The following is a 22,352-nucleotide window of genomic DNA, read 5'->3' on the forward strand; positions in this document are numbered from 1 at the left end:
CCTTCTCCTCCTGTACCATCAGTGACCTAAGATTCTCAGCCTAAATCCCATATGGCCATGACTCCCCCATTTATAAAATGGAGAGGGCAATCGGACCCTGCTTATTTCACACAACTGTTTCAAAACAGGTAGGACTAAATTCAAATGCTTAAATACAAAATGCTTAAAAAAAGAAAACAAAGAGAAGAAAAGGGGGCTCCTGCATGGCTCAGCCAGCCTAGTGTCTGCCTCCGGCTCAGGTCATAATCTCAGACTCCTGGGATTGAGCCCTAGGTTGGACTCCCTGCTGAATAGGAAGTCTGCTTCCCTCTCTCCCTTTGCCCCTCTCCAAAAAAGTTAAAATCTTTAAAAAAGTAAAAAAGTAAAAAAAAAAAAAAAAAAAAAAAAAAATCTTAAAAAAAGAGAGAAGAAAAGAAAAAGGAAGAAATAATTTCCTAGGCTGGCCTGATACACCTCCATATCAAAAACAAAGGGAGGAAAACACAAAATGGATAATGGCTAAGGAACTGCGTAGAACTACCTTCTTTGCATGAGACTAGCTTTTATAGAACTCAGGGCTCTTAGGTCATTTCCTTTGGTTCTTTCTGGGCCCAGGAAACCAATTGATTCACTATGAAGTAATGCAACACACAACTATCAGCTTGGAAACAAGGGAAAGGCAGCCTACGGGACAGCTCTCTCTGCACAGGGAAAAGCCAGTCATCCTCGAAGGACAAATCAGCTGAGACCCACACAATGATAAACTTGTTTATTTCTCTGAATTTAGTTGGCTGCATGCTGTTCCCTGCAAAGACGGGATAAGTACATGATGTCCTTGAGGCACCGTCCCAGGCCTGGTCAAGTATTGTCCACAGGTGGCACTGCCCATCATAGGTCCAAAAGAAATCTCCTAACCTGGGTCAGATACTTGGGTTTCAAATAGTCACCCAGCTCCTCCTTACAGACCCAGACGTGATGGTCCTTCTTGCTGGTCTGAGAGAAGTCTCCAGTTAATAGCAGGGCTTTGAAGAAGAATACTTTGGCACCAAGGCTGCTCTCTGTCCGCAATGCCTGAGGGAACTTGAACTTGTAGTGGCCACAGGGGGCATTTCCCAAGAACTTGGCTTCCAGGTTGTTCTCTGAAGGGAAGAGGGGAAGATTTGGAAGATGAGGATGCACCCATCTGTTTACTTTTGGCTCCTCAAACACCAGGGGGTCTCTGTGAGAGTCATTTCCAGTGTGAGGTAAAGCAATCCCTGGGAGTGAGGACGAGGGTCATTCCTGAAGAGCCTCTCCCCATCTCCATCCAAATGCTCCTGGCCCATGGGCTCATGGGCTCCAGATTCACTGGATCCATCCCATGTGCCAAGCTACTACTCTCAAACTGAAGTTAGTGATGCAGTTCAGATACCATTACCTGGAGTCAGGGCACCAAGCTTCTAGACTTGTTAATGAAGGACTTGTTAATGAAGGACTATTACACTGGGTATCTGTAAAGCAAAGCTCTTAACCTTTTATTTTTTTTTAATCTTTTAAAGATTTTATTTATTTATTCATGAGAGACACAGGCAGAGGGAGAAGCAAGCTCCATGCAGGGAGCCCGACGTGGGACTCGATCCCAGGTCTCCAGGATCACGCCCTGGGCTGAAGGCGGCGCTAAACCGCTGAGCCACTGGGCTGCCCACTCTTAGCCTTTTATTTATTTATTTTTTTTAAAGATTGTATTCATTTATTCATAGGGACAGAGAGAGAGAGGCAGAGACACAGGCAGAGGGAGAAGCAGGCTCCATGCAGAGAGCGCGACGTGGGACTCGATCCAGGGTCTCCAGGATCACGCCCTAGGCTGCAGGCAGCGCTAAACCGCTGCACCACCGGGGCTGCCCCACTCTTAGCCTTTTAAAGGGAGTGTCACTTGAAAAGCATAAAGAGGACCCAATTTGACTTCTGTAGGGTGAAAACATCGTATCAATAGTTAAAAGACACAGACAGGTGGTTGGAATTTACCTAGAATCTATAACAAAGGTTTAACCCCAACCGAGCGAGCATTTCAAAGGAAGGGGAAAGGACCAATGAATCCTGGCATTTGGAAAGCTGGCTAGCTCAACAGGAAAAATGAAGCTGGATTCCACCAACCTCAGTCCTTACATCAAAACTGACACTACACGGATCAAAGATTTAAGAATAGAAATTTAACTTTCATAAAAGGATTGTGCATTCTGGATGGTGGTTTCATAGATGTTTAATATTTTCTGAATGTTTTTGTATTTTCAAATTTTTCATTAAAGAAAAAAGAAACTGAAAGAGCATTAGGAAAAAAAGTAGGATACTTTCCATATCATTTTTGAGAGGGAAAGCCCTCACCAAGACACAAATCTTAAAAATCTGTAAAAGAAAAAAACATTTTATTTACATAAAACTAAATCTTTCTATAAAGAAAAGCAAAGCATAAAAGTCAAGGACAAAATGGCACACTAACAAAAATATTTCAACACACTCCACAAAGGAAGAGTAATTTCGGGTATAAGTATTTAGAAATCAATGTGGAAAAAGCCAATAGATCCAAAAGAAAAATGAACTAAGCATAGAACAAGAAGTTCACATAAAAATAAATACCACTGACCTATAAACTCATTAAAAGATGCTCAATCTTATTAACAATTAAAGAAATAAGAATTCAAACAACATGTCATTACTAAGTCCCAAAACTTTGAGCTGTACACTGCTTATCAAGAGAAAAATGAGCACTCTCACACCATCAGGGGGGTAGAAATTAGTGTTAACCTCTATTTTTGGCAAGAATTATCAACTTTAATTATGCGTACCTTATGCATACCCCTTCATCCAGCGACTTGGCTTCTAGAACTTGATCTTCCCAGAAATGTTTCTCTGCCCATGTGACCAAAGGTAGGTACACAAGACATTCACTACAGCTTATTTGTAAAAGCAAGACTGGTTAAATGAACTGTAGCACATGTATATTATGAATCATATGCTCGTGTCAGAAAGCGTTAAGGTATGGCTTCACATGCTGATACAGAGAGATGCTTAAAAGCTGCGAAGAAGAGAAGCGAAGGTATATAACCATGCTCCTACTATGTGCGGGGGGGGGGGAAAACAGATGAAGTATGTATGTGCTTGTAATTCCTAAAAAGACCAAAAAAAAAAATTTAAATAAATAAAAAATAAAAGGATACACCAAACACTGTTACTAGCAGATGCCTCTAAAACAGTAATATTACTTCTTACCCTATACTACATGTACTAGAAACTGTTTTAACAATTTTTTCAGAGCAGCCTGGGTGGCTCAGCGGTTTAGCACCGCCTTCAGCCCAGGGCATGATCCTGGAGACCCAGGATCGAGTCCCACGTCGGGCTCCCTGCAAGGAGCCTGCTTCTCCTTCTGCCTGTGTCTCTGCCTCTCTCTCTCTGTCTCTCATGAATAAATAAAATCTTTAAAAAAAAAAAAATTTTTTTTTCACCACATATAACAAATTGCTTCTCTTAGTACTAAAAAAACAAAAACACAAAAACACTCCACTGCTGGGGGCGCTTGGGCGGCTCAGTGGTTGAGCATCTGCCTTTGGCTCAGGTTGTGATCCCGGGGTCCTGGGATGGAGTCCCACACTGGGCACCCCTCCAACCCCCGGTGCCTGTTCCTCCCTCTGCCCATGTCTCTGCCTCTCTGTATCTCATGAATAGATAAAAACTTTACAGAAAAAAAAAAAAACAACAACACACTATTGGAGCATCCGATGAAGAACTGATACATGACGTGAGTTCATCTACAACACAAAATGTCAGCTGTGGGTATCTATGAGTGGTGGAACTACATTGGCAAGCTTCTTTATACTTCCCCGAATTTTTCCACTTATTTCACTGAATATATATTTTTCTATAATCTGGAAAAACAGATTAAAAAATGCAGTCAAATCAAGAAGAAAAAAGAAACAGTTCACTACAAGATGAGCAAAGGATCATGGAGAAATTTCAGCAGCCAATAAACCCATGAAAATAAAATACGGTCAATCTTACTAGCAAGCAGGAAACTGCTAATCCAAAAGAGACCATTTTTTACTGACTGGATAAGCAAAAATTAAGGAGACGTTTCCATATGTTGGTGGGGCCTAGACAAGCAGGCACTCCTTACACCAGACCTGAAAATGTCCAGCATTATGTACATTCTGCAGGACCGGGCAGCAGCCAACAAAAACGTACATGTGTCCATCCTTCACCATGAATTCCACCTGGAGGAAGCCCATCTTGCAGGACGTGGGAAATGAGGTGCCAATGGGGAGGAAAGAAATGGACTCTGACTCATATATACATATATATATGGGTGTACACTTCTACATTTCTTGAGCTTTTGTCATTTTAATTATTCTATATTACCATTTTAATAACTTCACAATAAATCAACACATTTTATTTGTTATGCACCGTTTAATGTCAATGTGTCTTTCGTATGTTTCCTTTCATGTCTGTTCATTACAGCGGGAACGTTAGGAGGAGGAAAAGCTGTGCCAAGGTGGAAGCCCTTTCTGCGTGGCAGACGAGAGGGAGAGCAAGCGTCACTCACATATGTGTGAGGGAAGCTGAGCATCTGAACACAGTGATCCTGGCAGGAAACCCAGATGCCACCTCCTAGGTGACAAGGAGGACACGGAAGCATGGTGAAGGTCCCCTCCCCACTCCATTCTGTCTCACTCCTGCTCTCGCAAGCCCCCAGGCCTTTCGTGGCCAAGGAGCAAAGGGTCACACACTGGCTCCTGCTTTGTTGGCAGGTGTTTGCGCTGGTGGCAGGGCCAGTAAAGTGGTACTGACACTGCCAAATCTACATATTCAGTAAACACTCAGCTGTGAGCCAGGCACTGTGCTAAGAGCTGGAAGGATGGAAGGGGATAGATCCTGTCTATACCTTCAAAGGAGTCAGAATTATAGCTGGGGGAAAAATGTGTCAATAAACAGATTACCAGGCAATGGAAGTAAGTGAAAGAGCACATACTCCACTAGAACATAAGCTCCCATAGAGCAGGGGTAGTGTCCTATTCATCACTGTAACCCCACTGCCCAGACAGTATCCAGCAAATGGTAGGCTCAGAGTAAATGTTGCATAATGTGAATCAAGGCACACACAAATACTATGGGAACCTAGAGGGAGGATTAGTTCTGTCTACATGGAGGCTTGGAGAAGGTTCCACCACAGAAGGTATAATGTATAAGCCGAGTCTTCAAAACTGAGTAGTCACTCCAAGGAGGAGTATACCATTCCAGTCAGAGATCAGCAGGCCACAAAACAGACACATGAATGACCACATTACTGGAGGAACACAGAAGGTCTGCTAGGTTGGAGCTCAGAATATACATCAATGTGCAGCCAGATGGAAGACTGGCAAGCTCAGGACCAGAGCAAACGGATCTATAGGCCATTCTTGCAAGTCTGAACTTTTATGGGAAACCTTCTAGGCAGAGAGATTTGTTGGAAAGTTCATTCTGGCAGCACTGAAGGGCATGACATGAAAGCCATGGGGAATTTATTTGGCATCTAATTCAAAGGTCTAGCACAATGGTTCTCAACCACTGTGATTTCACTCCCAGGGTAATATTTGGCAATGTCTAGGGACATTTTTGGCTGTTACACTAGGACAAGTGAGGATGGGCTAGTGCTACTGGCATCTAGCGGGTAGAGGCCAGGGATGCTGCTAACCATCCCATAATGCTCAGAACAGCCTCCCCCCGCCCCAAAGAATTACCTGGCCCCAAATGTCAACAGTGCCAAGGATGAGAAAACCTGATCTGGCAAGAAGCAAAAAGGGTGACAGTTAACACTGTGGGAATAAAGAGAGGAATATTTAGAATAGACCAGGTGGAACTTGAGAACTTCAGACTGTAAGAATGAGGTCAAAGATAACTCTGACATTTCCAGTTGGGTAAAGGAGTTAAGTGTCAGGCCACTAAGCAAAGCTGCAAGGATAAGAAGAGGTGCAGGCTGAGAGTGGTAGGACTGTCAATTTTGAAAATACACACTAAATTTTTAAATCTCAGTGGGGGACAGGGAAAGCACAGGGATGATCCCGCTAGCCTGTATCCCTAGAGGGTATTTTCAGACCCCTAGATGTGTGTTGAATTGAATGCTTGCCCCTCAAACCACCCATTTTAAGATAAGTAAATAAGCCTCTTACAGAAAGTCTAGGCACTTTCTAATTGGCTGCTCCTGTACTGGGCCCTGGGGCAGAACCTAAATCACAGCAAAAACAACTTTCTCAGGGAAAATACAGATTGTCCATTACTGAGTCACCAAGACATCTTCCTCCAAATGACACCAGAGGCAAGAAATGAAAAATGTCCTCATTTTCAAAGAGACACTCAAAATTCAAAGTCAATTTCAGAAGGCAGTGGATTATCTAGACAGAAACGTTCTGAAACACCAAATACTTCTTCAGGATCTAAAGTATGGGCTAAAGAGAGAATTATGAGTGACAGGCCATATTCTAGATATGAAAGAATTAAAGGTACTTTGTGTTTTTTAAGTTCTCAGTACAATGATATTGCTTAAAAAAAAAGGTAAGTTTATGCGAAGCAGATCAGGAAAAGATTCATCCTATGCAGATATGAAATAAAACCCACTTCAAGAAATTCATAGATTAAACTAATCAAAATTGTGGGAAAAGAGAAAGCCAAACAAGCACACCATGATCATTTTTATGAATAATAAATAATGAAGTTTTCAGTGGCATAAAATCTGAAAATCTGGCGTAAATACTAATGATCGGAATCCTGTCTGAACTTTGAATTCCACTGGCGTTCCAAACAGAGACAGAAATGCCACTAAAGAGAAGGCGAGTAGGACCCATCGAATCGGCAGGACCTATGATGGCTACCTACTACAATTAAATATCTTACAACACTGGACTCAAGAGAAGGTATGGGCCAAATAAACCTGAAAAAGTACTAGAATTATCTCTTCCTGTGGAATATGCAAAACCATGAAAACCTGGAAATGAAGGCTGTGCATGTTGTTGGGAAGACAAGGTTCACTGAGCAGAAATTGAACCTCTCCGTTCTTCAGGTACAAAAGCAGTTGTTAAATCTATTAAGGCAACCACAAAGTGCACTGATGCAACACCGGCCCACTCAAAGAGAGGTGTGGGAGGAGGAAGGACCCACAAGGGAACTCCCAAGTTCCATAGAGGAGGTGAAGGCAGAACAAGAAGATCTACTCAGCCAACCCAGCAGTTTTACCAACCTCCCCAGGCTTGGAACTAAGACCAAGCAGAGTCTTTATGAAGAAAGGAGCCACTGACTAAAACTTCCAGATCAAAACCTGTTGACAGACCTCTTGCTTTCCCTTCAGAAGCAGCAGCAGACATGGTGGATATTATGTGGAGAATGAAATAGTAGATTTGAGGGGGGAAAATTCAACTCCACACGAAGGATAGAAAAAAAATATGGAGTTCAACAAAGCAAATACTTTTTACAAGTGAAAAAAAGAACTATTTCTTCTGCCATCAAGAAGACCAAATGCAATATTATATATAAGGAAAAAAAGAAATAGAAGAAAAACTTAAAAATCTCTCTGGGACAAAGACTTTTGCCTAATCTAAGATTTTTTTTCTAGTTGAAACTTTCATAGATTTCAGAGTTCCCATTAACAACCCATCTCCAATCCTTCCAGCCATCCTAACAAGTCAGCCTGCATATCCTGTGGCTTAGTGTGAAGCGAGTCTTGTGAGGTTCAGAGGGAAGCAGAGAACTCACCTGAGAGTGTGGCCAGGGTTCGCTCCGCTGTTCCTCGGAGGGTCTCCCCAGGCTGCCACTCCGCCTGGGGAAGCATCCAAACATCCTGGTCTCCAAGCTTCTCTTTGACCAACAGAACAAGGTTCCTGTCTAGCTTCCGCTGCAGTGAGGTTCGGTCATTCTTTTTATCGGCTTCTGTGAAGAAAAGGGGATCACAGAAGACAAAAAGACTGTGATCTGCCAGAACCAAGAAAGAACAGAGTTTTGTAGTCTTCTTTTAAGGTAGAGCCACAACCTCTGTCCTCTTACAATCAAATTACAATCCTGATCCATCTCTCGAATTCAGACCTCTTTCAGAGTCTCACAATCTTAAGAAAACTACAATGTAAGAAGAGAAAACCAAAAGCTGAACTTCTCCTTTGAAGAGCACAACACAAAGTACTTTGAGCCTCTGGAAAAGCAGCTCTACCCACACTACTTCAAACACTACTACTTCACTGGTTTTGACACTATTAGTGACTTAACTTGGCCCCACTTTCTCTGTTCTTCAGGCTTCATCTCTGAAGCAAAGATAAGAGAACTCAATCCTCTGCTTTAGGAGAGCTTTCAGATAAAACACAGGAAACTAGTGGGAAAGGCTTAATTTCCCCCCACTCTCACACCTGAACTAGGAGTTAAACTCAAATAACGTTCATAAAGTTTAACTGAGAGAGAATAGGTTATCCCAACACCCCTACCTTCCACTCAAAAATAACACGTGCCTTTAAAAATTTTATTAGGGTGGATGTGAGAAACAGGGAAAAGGATTGATTTTCCTCCCACCTGAAGGAAGTTCTGCAATTACTTGTTACTTAAAATACAAAGCAGGGGCTAAGCCAATGTCCTTTATCTAGGAACCACAATACTCCCCTTTCCCTTCTCTCCTGCTGGCCTGAAAAGACCACACACCTGTTATGCGAGCTCCAGGTTTGAACTGTAGGAATTTCTGCTCCCATACTTCTTCCAAATCCTGCACCAGCAGTATATCCTGTTCATCATCTTCCTCATCATACAAGTCAGCTTTCTTCTTTGCCAGTCGGCGGGCTTCATCCAATGCACGCAGCTCATGGTCTGAGTACATACTTCTCTCTACCTCAATCTAGGAAAATTAAAAGCACAAAATAGCCAAACCAAAACAAAGAACAGGTAGAGGAGAAAACAGAGCTATAGCACACTTGACGGACTCAGAAGTTTACCACCCAGCATAACCAAACATACAATCAAATCACCACCAAAAAAAAAGAAAAAGAAAAAAAGGTCACCCGCACTTTGGGCTTGAGTTACATTTGCTAAAATGTTAGGATGTGATTGGAAGTCAAGCTGCTACAAAGAACAGAGGGATTGGGACAGGCATTGCCTGCCCACTTACCACACTCCTCTGTCAGTCTTTGATCTCACAATGAGCCTTCCTGCCTCGGGGAGTTTACAGATGCACTCCCTTCTTCCTAGAATGTTTTCCCTCATGCTCTTCTAGGAGATTCCTATTTATCCTTCAGATTTCAATTTATTTTCTTTAAAGATTTTATTATTTGTTCATGAGAGACACAGAAAGAGAGGCAGACACAGGCAGAGGGAGAAGCAGCCGACTCGAGCCAAAGGTAGACATTCAACCACTGAGCCAACCAGGTGCTCCCAGATTTCAATTTAAACATCACTTTCTTAGGGAGATATTCGTTGACACCACCCATAGAATCAACTTAGATGTCCCCGTTAAAACGTTTTACCCTGCGTCTTCCTTTACAACACTCACCAGGGTCTGCGGTTATAGTCATGGGATTATTTGGTTATTGACTGGCCCACCTCCGCTAGACTGAACACTCGGAGAACCAGAAGCAGGTCTGTCTTACTTGTCTCTAGCACTTAGCAAAATAGGTGATAAGTGACTATCTATAAAATGATCAATATTTACATAATAAATAAACCAAGTAAAAACCACGAAGTGAAGTTTAGAGCTTTTAGGCGCCAACACACACACACACACACACACACACACACACACAAACATCTCAAATTCTAGGGAAACAACCTTCAATCACTATCTGTGGGGATCTACGCCCCTCACAGCCACTACACTTAATGTTTGCCCGTTTCCTCACCTGCCGCTTATCACAGGCATCTCATAGATGTGCCCACTACCTTCCTCTATAAACATCACATCACAGACTCCCCCTTCTCTAAATCAGCAAGTACCAGGGCGCCTGGGTGGCTCAGTGGTTTAGCGCTGCCTTCGGCTCAGGGCGTGATCCTGGGGTCCTGGGATCGAGTCCCACATCGGGCTCCCTGCATGGAGCCTGCTTCTCCCTCTGCCTGTGTCTCTGCCTCTCTCTGTGTGTCTCTCGTGAATAAATAAATAAAATCTTTTAAAAAAATAAAAACTTAAAAAATTACCGAGTGCCTACGATAGGAGCTAAGTCGTCTTGTTCACCACCGCACCCCTCGTGTATCCGACCACAAAGGAAAACAATTCTAAAGAGCTGCCTAACGTGACAACATCGAATGCCAATGAAAACTATCTTTTATCGAACGCCTTGTACGCAGCGAGCCAACCCTGTAAGGTAGATGCTGATGCGCAGGTTGAGCGTGAAGTTCAGAGAAACCAAGGGACTTGCTCAAGGTTACGCAGACTGACTGGTGCCGGAGTCGGAATCCAGCCCCGGCCCACGTGCTTCTGTGGGTTCCGCAACAGCACCCTGAAGCCGCCGGCCGCACCTCCATCCTACCTGCTGGAAGAGAGCCGCCATCTCTTCCTGCAGCGGGGTCAGCGGCTTCGAAACCAGCGGTGGCCGCTGCAGGCACAACGCGCCCAAAAGACGCCATGGAGACCCGCTGCTCGAGGGTGCGGCCGCGAGGGACAGGCTGCGAGAACCCAGGCTAGCGGTCCGGAGCCCCTCGAGCCGCCGCCAGCCCTTGGCCACCCCAAGCACAGTCCGCCCTACGGGCGCCGCCATGCTCCGGCCCTCCCACAGTGCACCGCGGCTCCCCGCGGGGGCCTGGGCCAATCGCATGTTCCCACAAGGCAGCGCGGGAGAGCAAGCGGGCCGTCCGGGGAGCTACTAGAATGAACCATTCCAATATGGAGGGGTGGGCGAGGATTTCATGTTAGAAGATTAGGGAAAAAGGAAGAAGCTATCGGTGAGAACTCGCAATGATAGTTATCGTAGAGCATTTGAATGGGAGTAAAAATCTTTAGTGGGCCTTATGAAGAGGAATGAGATGACTTTCCTTGTACGCTCTCCCCCACAAGCCCTCGTGGTGCTGGCGCCGCGGTCGCCGCGGACGGCGGCTGACGGGGGCCAATTCCAGTGATGCAGGTGGTACGGACGACGAGGTCTTGGCTCTTGCGGTCGTGGGCTTGGTCCCCGACGCCCAGGTGAGAATGATCACCGCCCCCCCATCCCCGCCCGGCGACTGCGCTCCTGCGCGTGCCCCTGAGCTGCTTGGACTGCAGTGGCCGTTAGGCCTGGACCTCACTGAGCTTTCCCTCCCCTCAGGGTCGTGGCGGGGGCGCCAGCCTCCACCGTCCACGCCGGCGCCCGGCAGCTGCAAAACCAAGCGGCCAAGCAGGAGGCTGGGGAGAAGGCGGAGGCTTCGACTCCCAGCCGCAGCGGCTTCAGGTGAGGGCCAGTTACGTCTCGGGACACCGGCGTCGCGGTGCAGAGTCCGGGGACCAGTGCATTCCCAACTCTGCCACTTGACGTCTTTGGGAGCTTGTGCACATTAGTCCCTGAGCCCCAGCTTTCTCATAGACAGATGGAAAGGGTGCCGAGACAGGTTGCGGGGGTCAAATGCGATGAGCCTCGGCACACAGCAGACGCTCTGTGAACACTTTGATCAATGAATGAGCGGAAGTATCACCTTTTTCCCACCGAGAGGGGTCTCACGGCTGACTCACAACCTTCCCTGGGTCTCGGTTGCAACATGGGAGTTGGGGGTGCCCCGCGGTGGTGTAGGTTATTGAGTTGGTGCAGGGTGGGTTTTGTGCTCCACCCTAGGGACTGACACGTTGCATTTCCATCAGTGCCACCACCCCTGCGTGTATTCACAACCGTTTTGGTGCCAGGCGCTGTGCTAGATGCTGGGAATGCAAGTACAGAAGATGGTTCTACCCCACGAGTAGGTCACAGGCTACTGGGGAAGACAGCCATGCAAACATATGCAGCATAATCTGGTCAGTAGTGGATGAGAGGTGAAGGAATGAGTGTCTCACTCCCGAGGAGATCAGCCAAGACTGCCGGCAAGATAATGTGGAGCTGAGAACCGAACGGAGTTGGAGTTCAGCTGGACAATGGGGAAGGGGTCATCTTAGGCAACGCTAATAGTCTGTGTAAAGGCATGTGGTACAGTACATTCATTTGTGTGTGTGATGGCACAAGAGGCCAACAGGAGAAGGAATCAGAATGCTGAGGGTCTCATCTGTAACCCTGCAGCTTTCACACTGTTCCCACTGTAAGCAGTGGGGGGTGGGGAGCTGCTGAAGGAATTTAAGCCAACATCCTGTTATAGTCGTTCAGCAATGTCAGGCACTGTTTAAGGCATTAAGGATACATCAATGACCAAACACTCAAGAAACCCTGTCCCCGTAGGACTCAAATTCTCGTGGGAGGGGGCAGTAAATAGAAAACACATAAAACGTGAGGGTACGACAGATGGTGAGAGTGTGTCTAGCAATTGGGAGGAGTAGCAAGAAGGTCAGTGTGGCATGACGAGTAAAACAGGTGATGGGGGAAGGGGATGAGTGGTGCCGCCCATCTGTGAGGAGGCAGCCCTACCTGCTTGTAGGTCTTCCTAAGGACTTAAAACAGCTTTGACTCTGAATGAGATGGGAAGCCACGGGAGAATTTTGAAGAGAGGGCTGAAATGATGTTGCTTCATTTTAAAGAGTCCCTTTGGCTGCCATGTTGATAATGGAACTGTCAAGAAGCAAGGATGGAAGCCGGGAGAAGTCTTCTCAGTGGTTAGAAGAATTTTTAAATAATCCAGGCAGGGAATGATGGTGGCTTGGGTCAAGATGACAGCTTTCGGGGCAAGAACATACAGAAAGTGGGACCAACAAGATGTGTTCATGTAAGGTGTGAGAAAAGGAGAAGAATGAAGAAGGAACACTAAAATCTTTGGCCTAAGCAGCTGGAAAGGTGGAGTTGTCATTTCTGAAAGTAGGGAAGACTGTAGGAGTTTGGCTTTGGGTGGTTAAGTTTGAGATGCTTAATTAACATCTAATGGAGATACAGTGTGGGCTTTTAGAAAGGGAGATCAGGGGACTGAGGGGGGCTAGAGACACACACACACACTTGAAAGATTCATCGTGTAGATGACGTTTAAAACCACAAGACTGCGAGATCATCAAGAATGTAAGTGTAGATAAAGAGGAGAAGAGGTCCTAAGACCGAAACCTAGAGCACTCTGGTGTTTAGAAATTTAGGAGATGAGGAAAAATTAGCAAAGGAGACAAAGAGGGAAACTCCTGAGAGGTGGTAAGAAAACCTAGAGTGGTTTCAAGGCTGGAGAGATCAGCTGTGCCAGATGTTATTGATATAATAAGTCACTGTGCTGATGACAGAACTGCTCGATTGATTTAACACAGTGAGTTGGTTGGTGACCTTGCCTAGAGTATTTTTGGTGGAATAATAGGACTAAAGTCTGATTGGAGTGGTTTCGAGGAAAATAGAAGACAGAAATATCAAGTATAGTCCATTCTTTGAGAGGGAGTAGAGAAATGGGCAGGAGTTCAGGGAGGTTTTGGGATAAAGAGGTTTGTTTTTAGGTTGGGGGATGTCAGCATGTTCTGCTGACAGGAATGACATGCGGTAGAAACATTGGTGGAATGATGTCCTTGAGAGGCTAACACAAGTGGAGCATGATAAGAGGAGAGAAGGGAAAGATTGTGGGCACAGATGTTTGGTAGTAGAAGAAAGAAGAAATTCTGATTGCTTGTATTTCTCTCCAAAGGTCATCATTTGGCTGTGAGGAAACGAGAAGGAGGTGGAGGCTTAGGGAGACAAAGGACGGTTTAAAGTACTCATCCAGGAGAGTGGAAGAATAATTGAATTGGGGACATGTGTACAGTGCGGGTTGCCAGGCAGTCCTGAGGGCCCACTTGATGCTACAAGTCATAAAATAAAGCAGTAGTTCCCAGCTGAGGCAGTTTGGCCTCCAGGAGGACTTTTGACAATATCTGAAGGCATTTTGGTTAGAACTTAGGACAGCGGAGGGACAACTAGCGGGTAGAGGCTGAGGATGCTGCTGAACACCTCACAACACGTAGGCCAGCCCCTCACAACAAAGAATTCTCTTACCCAAAATGTCAATAGTGTTGAAGTTGAGAAACCACGATACGTATAGAGACCAGTCAACATTGGTATGGATTTTTCCGTAGGCAGCTGTGCAGGGGCATGCCCAGGTTCAGAGTGGCAGGAGAGATGGATTCAGCCATGGTTAGAGTTTGCCAGGAGGGGACGATGAAGTAAGAGGCAGAGGTATGCAAAAGGAGCAATTATAATGATTGGTCATGGAATTTACTAGAGGCCAGGAGAGAAGTAAAGGTCTGGGGGCAGTGAGGGAAAGTGAATCAGTGGGCTTGGAGAAGGGTTCCTAGAGTGAGGGTAGCAGGGGTGTGCCTGGAGGTGGTAGCCTGACGTCATGACGAGGTGTGCAGACGTGGCAATGACAAAGGCCAGGTGTGACCACATGAGGAAGCAGTCAGGCTATGCCAGAGGACACAGGATCGTTGGAGAAAAGGAGGTCAAGAAACAGAAGCCAAGGGATTGGAAGGATCTTACAGAAGCCATGCATAGAATTGTGACAGGAGTAGTGAGCCAGGAGCTATAATCCCACATTTTTCTACATGCATTTGCATTTTTAAAAAATGGTCTCTAGCCACAATTAGGAAGTGGGGTGCAGACCGTGAGGCCAGGCTTTCTTTATCTGGGAGCGGAACTACAGCTGAGCTGGCCCAGGTTCCAGCGGCTGCCACTCCGTCAGGGTTGGTGGCACTTCTTTGCCTGAGCAGCTTGTGATGGGAGTCAGCCTTCCCTTCCAGCCCTTCAGCAGTGGAGAGCAGAGGCTGTTTTCAATCCATGGCCCTTCCGAAGAGACGCTATGTATGCTGGCCCCTCTCTATTCTCCCGGTTGTGAGGACAGATATGAAGAGGCAGCAGGCCAGTGCCCAGAAGGCTTCGTCTTTCCTTGGTCTGGGCTGCCCCAGGGTGAACCACTCGTTCCTTTGCACATTGGACCTGGTCAGCTTAAAGGCCTGATCTCCGTGCCTTCAGTTAAATGGTTCAAGCTCCAAATCCTCTCAAGTTCAAAACTCTTGCCGTGGGTCACCTGGATGGCTCAGTGGTTGTGCATCGGCCTTTGGCTCAGGGCGTGATCCCAGGGTCCTGAGATCGAGTCCCACATCAGGTTCCCTGCAGGCAGCCTGCTTCTCCCTCTGCCTGTGTCTCTGCCTCTCTCTGTCTCTCATTAAAATAAATAAAACTTAAAAAAACAAACAAAAACCTTGCTGTATATAAAGGTATTACACTAGCACATCCAGACTTTAGTAGGCTTAGTTCTTAGATCCCGGAGTCAGTAGGGGAAACGATCTATGGGGAAATGATTCAGTTTTAAACATTAATGTCCAATCAGAGCCCCATCCACTCTCCATCTTGGCTTGGAGGTCGAGAAGCCCACAGCCTGCTGAGGGGTCGCATTGTCTCCAGATCAGGCCGGGCAGGAAGGAACACCCTTGAAGACCGTTATGTTATTTTCTGTTTTGTTTTTGAAATCTATCTCTGGGAAGACAGGTAGGGCTCCGGGGCAGGATTGCACTCCTGTAATAGAGTATTTTCTAAACTAGAGTCCATTGAATTTCAGGAGGTGTTAGGGGATACAAACACGGGTCTGATCCGAGCATGTAGGCAGGATGCAACAGCAGGCTTACTTGTGTCTGGAATCTTGAAGGACACCTGTGTGTATTTGAATTAAAGAGAGCACAGCATGGCCAACTGGGCTTTGAACTGAGGCGGACTGGGGTGGCTACCCTAGGAGCAGATCCGGGGTAGAGTTTTTACCTCAAGTGTTTCTTTAATTACAGCATTTACCCTCCAGTTCCAGGACAGGAGAGCCCTCTGAGGTGGGCAGGAAAGAAATTCGAAGAGATCCCAATCGCACACATTAAAGCATCCTACAACAAGTAAGTGGCAGAAGCACCTGGGCTGGTTTTAAGGAGGCTTCTTTCCTCTTCATGGGCGGTGGAGAGGGGTGGGGGGGCACACCCAGGGGCCCTCATTCCTCTTGGTAGTGTCAATGCAGAGGCCCCCCAGCGCCTCTCCTCCTTGTTTTGGGAAACAACATGTCTTCGTAAAGTTTATTCAGATTTCATGAAATGTGAGCTAGGTTGAGCACGTTACAGTGTTCAGCTCTCTCTGCATGCCTTAGGACTAGTATCTCCTGGCTTCACTCAGGAGTTGCAGAGAACATTTAAGAAAGTGTGCTAAGTGTTACTAGATCCTGGGGAACAGAGGGGGTGAGATAAACATGAGAGCAGTGGTTTAAGAGGATATGATTTATTGACAAACAAACCTACCAAAATGTAAATCTGCAAGAAGCACTTACCCTGGGCCATTGTGCACTGACCCCCAACCTTGTAGGGCTAAAAGAGAGTTGTGATTTAATGTGTGACTTCCACGTGAGTGCTGAGGGCCTCCCCAGCTGCGTGTTGACAGCAGAAGCCATCCTGACATCAGGGACAATTTTGCAGACCAGCCCCTGCCGGGGGAGGGGGTCAATCTTTGGTCACAGCCTGCCCATGAGGCAATTCAGAGAACCATACAAGAAACCATTGCTCGTTGGGGATGGAGTGTGGGGCACAGCTGAGATGCCACAGGATTCACCCAGCATTCATGTGAGAAGCTCCAAATGAGAGCACCTGGATTTCTTTTTCTCCCCTCTTCAGGCTAACGAGGACATAGGTTAGTGTTCCCTGTGTGTAGAAGCACCTATGGCCAGCCCTGTAGATCACTGTTGAAGTTGTATCAGGGACAGGCATTTCTCTTACGCTTCTGTTTGCACTGGACACCCTGGGAGCTCCGCTAGGGGGGAAGGGCAGTTGTAGCCAGGCCGACAGGCAGATGGCCCGGAACCGGGGCCACCCCCTATCTTCCCCCTAGCTGCTCCTCTCCCTCTCTCCTTACATGATGCCTCAGGGAGCTCTTCAGGCCAGAAGATGGAGCGATGGTGGCCAAGGAGTAATGAAAATCATGTCTAAGTATTTCTTAAAGTCAGAGATGACTAGAAAAGAAGTGTCACTTAAAAGTTTTTTGATGGTGGAACAGTGTCATTTAGCATTAAAATTATCCACTATAGTAATACTGCTTACTGTGTTAGGTATGATAACAGTTTTGTGGGATTTTTTTTTTTAAATCACTATCCTTATTATAATAAGAGCATTAATTCCTCTCATGGGGGCTCCACCCTTGTGACCTACTCACCTCCCATGGGCCCCTCCAAATACAATCACATTTGGGGTTAGGATTTCTTTTTTTTTTTTTTTTTTAAGATTTTATTTATTTATTCATGAGAGACACACACAGAGAGGCAGAGACACAGGCAGAGGGAGAAGCAGACACCTTGCGGGGAGCCCGATGTGGGACTTGATTCTAGGACCCCAGGATCATGACCTGAAGCAAAGGCAGATGCTCAACCACTGAGCCACCCAGGCATCCCTGGGGTTAGGATTTCAACTTGAATTTGGGGTGACACAAACATGTGGTCCATTAACAGAGCAGTCCTTAGATTGATTGACATGTCAGGTTTTGATGAGGTTTAGGGGATGGTTCTGACCTTTCTAGACACCTCCTGTAGGAGTTCAAAAAGCATTCATCTGAGAAGCTCAAAGGGAAAGCAGCTGATCTTCCGCGGGCTCATACAGCCCTGGCTCAGTGCCCTTACTTCCCTGGCCAGTGGTCATAGCCTGTGCACTTCCCTGCCTCCTCAGCACGCAGATCCAGGTGGTCTCTGCCGCTAACCAGCCCCTTGCCCGCACTTCCTGTGGCACGGAGGGATTCCGGAACGCCAAGAAGGGCACGGGCATTGCTGCACAAACAGCAGGCATAGCCGCCGCTGTGGTAAGTGTGTGTTCCTTCTGGCTCCCTCTATGATGGGTTCCATTTTCTGCATGGCTGATCCCTGTGAGGAAGGTTCTTGAAGTCATTCAGAAACAATGCTGTCGGACAACTCTTGTTCGATACTCCACTTGGCGGCAGTTTGAAGAGGTCTCTCTGTCGCTTTCTCTCTCTCTCAAGCAATACCAATTTCATTGTGAACTGTTGCGGACCTTTCTAGAAGCACATTGGCAATATGCTCCTATTGACCGTCTGCTGTACACCAGACACTTTACATTCGTTACCTTAAATCCTCAGAAGATGCTTAGTATTACCCATGTCTTTAAGAGCCAGTTAAAGTCCAGAGTGTGACTTGCTCAGTCATTGGTCTGGGATCGCGGCCTGCGTGCTGTCTACCATAGCACCAGCCTCACAAAGGTGCACACTCTGCCAAACAAGAAGTATTTCCTGAGGGAAAACCTTGGCCTTCAAATAAAGCTCGATGCCCCAACATATTATTTGCCATGTATTAATGATCGTCAGTGTACAATACAGATTGTATACAGTTAGAAGGTCAGTGTTAATAGTGGCTTCTGCATGGCACGTTGAGTGACTTTGTGTGTTTTCCAGACTTTCTATAACGAACTATTTTATAATCAAGAGAGAAAATATTAAATAACACTTAAAATTTAAAACACCTGAAAACGATAACTTTTTCAATGGGTTATTTAGGCTCAGCCTTAAAATTCTGCACTTACTGAGGAAAAGGTGAGTGATATTTAGAAATCTCCATCAGGTGGCAGTGCCGCCCTGGGTTAACCAGGATCACAGTTGACTATAAATCTAGAATCTGACGCATTCTGTGCTCTCTGCTGATGTCTGCCCTGCACTGTGACCATGTGTCCTTTGCTTCCTTCCCTGTTTTCTGCCTGTTTACGTGTGTGGGTGCCTTTCCCCCAGAACTCGTAACCCTCTTGCTCCAAATGGTAGCAGCAAGAGAGTTTGGCTGTAGCAATTCTCTTTCTAGAGCACTAACCACTCACCTCTCCTCTCCAGAAAGCTACGGGGAAGGGCGTGACCCACATCCGAGTGGTGGTGAAGGGCCTGGGGCCAGGGCGCTTGGTAAGTAGCCAGGAGTCTCTGCAGTGAGTGTGCTTCTTTAGTGAGAGAAGCGGGCTTGAGCATAGAGTCGAGAATGGAAGAAGCCTCTGGCGGATTTCCAGGATGGCTGGAGTTTCTTTCTGGTCTTCTAACCTACAGAGCTTCTCAAAAGCAAGTCTAGGTCATCGAGTTTAATTCATCAGACCCATATTGAGTGCCTGCTGTGTGCCAGGCACTGGGCATAGAAAGGTGCTCCATGGGGGGGGTTGTCACAGGCAGGTCCCTTAGCACAGACTCGTGGGTACAGTGGTAAAGCTTGCGCCCAAGGTGCTGGGAGCCCACTGGGTATATCCCCAAAGAGGTGACATATCTGTACTGACTTTCAAGAATAGTGAGGCATTAGCCAGGTATGTGGGGAGGGAGGGTACATTCCAGACAGACGACACTACAGAAGCATAATGCTTAAGGTAGGTGTGTAGGAGTTCATAGGTAATCTCGGTTTTCAGATGGTAAAGCACGAGGTGGGAAGTGTCAGGTGTTTCTAGAGAAATTGACAGTGGTGAGGACACGGTGAAGGGTTTGGTTCGGTTGGGTGTCTGTTGTGAGAGAACAGTTAGAATTGTAGGTATCACAGCCCCCCGATGCCCCTCCGAGCCCTGCCTGGACATGCTGGGTCATCGTGTGTGGGACCACGGCATTCTGCTGTTCTTCTGCTCCTTCCAGTCTGCCATCAAGGGACTGACCATGGGGGGCCTGGAGGTGATCTCCATCACAGACAACACTCCTATCCCGCACAATGGCTGCCGCCCCAGGAAGGCTCGGAGGCTGTGATGGAAAGGAAGCCTGCCCCTGAACCTGTCCTCAAGTCCTACCTCCAGCTGGACCTCGTAGAAGGCACCCTGTCAGAGCTGTCTCCAGTGGAGGGCTTGCTGGAGACCTCTCAGGGAGTAAGGGGGAGCCTTGCCCCCTAGCGTGGCGGCCTTGCTTGCTCCTCCGACTGGAGACCAGTGTCCAGAAGGGACTCGAGAGGAGCTCCAGGACAGCTGCCACTTAGACTCCATAGCCAATAAATGCTGCCTCTGCTCTGCAAAAATAAAAATATCTCTGCCACCTGAAGTAATTTGTGATTGTTTTTGCTTGAAGAGTTGCAAACAGCAATCCAGGCTGCCTTCCAAAAGTGAGAAGGTGACTGGATGGAGGGGAGACCCCAGACACGGGGGAAATGTAGACATGAGTCGCTGTTTACTAGGCAGCTTCCTCACTGCTTCCAGGTGTTTCCTTTTGGGCCCCAGATTGAGAACTTCTTGCCTCCTCCCTCTAGAGTATTCTGGTTGTAGAAATTCCACCGTCAATAGGCCTAGTTAAAATTAGTGAGCCTAGTTAAAGTTCCCAGCGGTGTGAGAGGCCTACCTGCACTCCCCTGCGGTGACGTCACCTGACACACGCTGAGGCCCTTCCTCCACATTCCCAGCACCCAAGACCCAGGGACCCTGGAGGGAGGAAGGAGAGGAGTATAAAATGGGCTTTTCTAGAAAATAGAGTGGATGGAGGAATGGGCAGGAGCAATAGATAGTGTGGAGCCCGGATAGTGAGGACAAAAGCAGGAGCTCCAGGCAGAACTGGCTGCTCACCCATCAGCTCTGAGCCCCCCCCCCCACACACACACCAAATGGGAGCGGGAGGCTGGGGTTCTAGAGACCCAACGGGAGGGACGCCGGCTCCATGGGCAGAGAGGGCCAGGGTGGAGAGCATGGCCAAGGGGAAGGAGCAGCACGCGTCCAGAGAAGCATCGTTCCTCACTTGGGAGCCAGCCGAAGGAAGGGCCCTGCTGAACACAGAGGCCATAGGCCTGGACCCCAGGGACTTCATGCACAGGCGCCTCTTGAACGGGGAAACCACTGTCATGCAGGGCTGGAGGCAGAAAAGACCACATCCGGGGCACAAATTTATTTATTTTTTAAAGATTTTATTTATTTATTCATCAAAGACAGGCAGAGACACAGGCAGAGGGAGAAGCAGGCTCCACGCAGGGAGCCCGATATGGGACTCGATCCCGGGTCTCCAGGATCACACCCTGGATTGCAGGCCGCACCAAACCGCTGTGCCACCGGGACTGCCCTGGGGCACAAATTTAAGAGGAAAAATATCTCCCTGCTGCCCTCTCTTCTTTCAGCAGGAGCTGCGAAGGTTTCCTTGTGACCCTTGACTGAAAAAACCCACTTGGAGGCCTGTCGGGTCAAGGCCAAGGCTAGAAGGAGCCCTGTGTCTTACTACATGTAAATGTTATTCGCGAAAAAACACGAGCGCTCACACAGCTCCTAAGAACCACTCCAGGATTTGATAGGGTTTAGCCTTTACTTGGTTGGACAGAGGACACCTGGACAGATTATCCAGCAGGGCCCCAGCAAGAGACAGATGGCTGGAAAGGTTTTGAAGAGAAGTTGAAGGAGGGCTCTTTACAGAGGTGTGGGCAGGGGTGAGAAAACAAAGGTGCTGGAGTGCTCAAGGATTAGGAACAGGAAGCCATTCCCACCCGAGGCTGGCAGGGCCAAGGTAAGGAGGTTCCCAGAACCTGGCTGCGAGGAGCACAGCCTCTGCCAAAACCCAGGCCTGGCCCAGAAAGGAAGGAAACGCCTTGACTGTGCCCACCCACTCTCTGATCCCCTGCGGGGCGTCCCAGGGGCTGAGCCCAACCAGAAGCAAGAAGGGAGGGGAGCAGGCTGGTGTGGTTAGAATGGTGGTCTTTGTTCTTCCTGAAGTGAAATCCTCCATACGCTGTAGCATCAGAAAACTTATCAAACCATGAGACACTCCTAAGTCTGGGAAACAAACAAAGGGTTGCAGAAGGGGAAGGGGGTGGGGAGATGGTGTAACCGGGTGATGGGCATTAAGGAGGGCATGTGATGAGCACTGGGTGTTATACTATTTGTTGGCAAATTGAATTTAAATTTTTTTTAAAAAAAGCCTTCAAAGAAACTGTACAAAAATTAAATAATGACTTCAAATGAAATAACATTTAAAATTAAAAAAACAACAACACATGCTTTTATTTACAGAAGGGCTTTGAAATGGAAGATAATGCTCAAGCACAGAGAGGACACTGGGAGCCATACAAGATCAATGGTGTTGGGCCCAGAAACGGATGCCTGGTGCTACCACCAGAGCCGGTGGTCAAGGTGTGCAGGAGAATGTGCACTGTTACTGCGAGCTCTCAGGGCATGCTGCTGTGTCCAGGCCCAGGGAGGCCAACGAAGGCCGTGCTCTCTTCATTAGGTCTTGGCCTCTCAAAGACTCGGCCCCTCCTAGGGAAGACTAAGGCACATTCACTGAAGCCTGACCAATTAAGGCAGGTAGCATTGACTTCAAACGCTGGCCACCCCGCCCCCTGCTGCCACAAACCCTTCTCAGCAACAGGCC

General features: G+C 47.2%; 2 protein-coding genes and 1 pseudogene across 2 annotated transcripts; 2 read left to right on the top strand and 1 right to left on the bottom strand.

Moving 5' to 3' along the window:
- Positions 1-733: 733 nt before the first annotated feature.
- MRPL46 (mitochondrial ribosomal protein L46) lies at positions 734-10,772 on the bottom strand. The gene is made up of 4 exons (XM_038532789.1): positions 10,473-10,772; positions 8,662-8,851; positions 7,735-7,908; positions 734-1,118 (listed from the first exon to the last, which is right to left on the bottom strand). Exons 1-4 carry the CDS (start codon positions 10,755-10,757, stop codon positions 868-870), a joined length of 900 nt encoding a protein of 299 aa, XP_038388717.1. The 5' UTR covers positions 10,758-10,772; the 3' UTR covers positions 734-867.
- On the top strand, positions 4,140-7,242 carry LOC111095333 (annotated as a pseudogene).
- A 60-nt stretch (positions 10,773-10,832) lies between the features above and the next one.
- On the top strand, positions 10,833-20,051 carry MRPS11 (mitochondrial ribosomal protein S11). The gene is made up of 6 exons (XM_038532790.1): positions 10,833-11,122; positions 11,244-11,366; positions 15,827-15,925; positions 17,729-17,858; positions 18,891-18,956; positions 19,659-20,051. The coding sequence occupies exons 1-6, from the start codon at positions 11,058-11,060 to the stop codon at positions 19,764-19,766; spliced, it is 591 nt and encodes a 196-aa protein (XP_038388718.1). The 5' UTR covers positions 10,833-11,057; the 3' UTR covers positions 19,767-20,051.
- The last annotated feature ends 2,301 nt before the right edge of the window (positions 20,052-22,352 follow it).

The sequence above is a fragment of the Canis lupus genome, chromosome 3 (assembly GCF_011100685.1).
Source record: "Canis lupus familiaris isolate Mischka breed German Shepherd chromosome 3, alternate assembly UU_Cfam_GSD_1.0, whole genome shotgun sequence".
NCBI lineage: Eukaryota > Metazoa > Chordata > Mammalia > Carnivora > Canidae > Canis > Canis lupus.

What these genes read in the sequence shown, in the direction of transcription:
- MRPL46 (XM_038532789.1), bottom strand. Translation starts at nt 10,757, where the DNA reads ATGCGATTGGCCCAGGCCCCCGCGGGGAGCCGCGGTGCACTGTGGGAG. An exon ending in TGGCGGCTCTCTTCCAGCAG is followed by an intron (nt 8,852 to 10,472) that starts GTAGGATGGAGG and finishes TAATTTTCCTAG; the next exon opens with ATTGAGGTAGAGAGAAGTAT. An exon ending in AACCCTGGCCACACTCTCAG is followed by an intron (nt 1,119 to 7,734) that starts GTGAGTTCTCTG and finishes TCTTCCCTTCAG; the next exon opens with AGAACAACCTGGAAGCCAAG.
- MRPS11 (XM_038532790.1), top strand. Translation starts at nt 11,058, where the DNA reads ATGCAGGTGGTACGGACGACGAGGTCTTGGCTCTTGCGGTCGTGGGCT. An exon ending in CCCAGCCGCAGCGGCTTCAG is followed by an intron (nt 11,367 to 15,826) that starts GTGAGGGCCAGT and finishes CTTTAATTACAG; the next exon opens with CATTTACCCTCCAGTTCCAG. An exon ending in GCCTGGGGCCAGGGCGCTTG is followed by an intron (nt 18,957 to 19,658) that starts GTAAGTAGCCAG and finishes TGCTCCTTCCAG; the next exon opens with TCTGCCATCAAGGGACTGAC.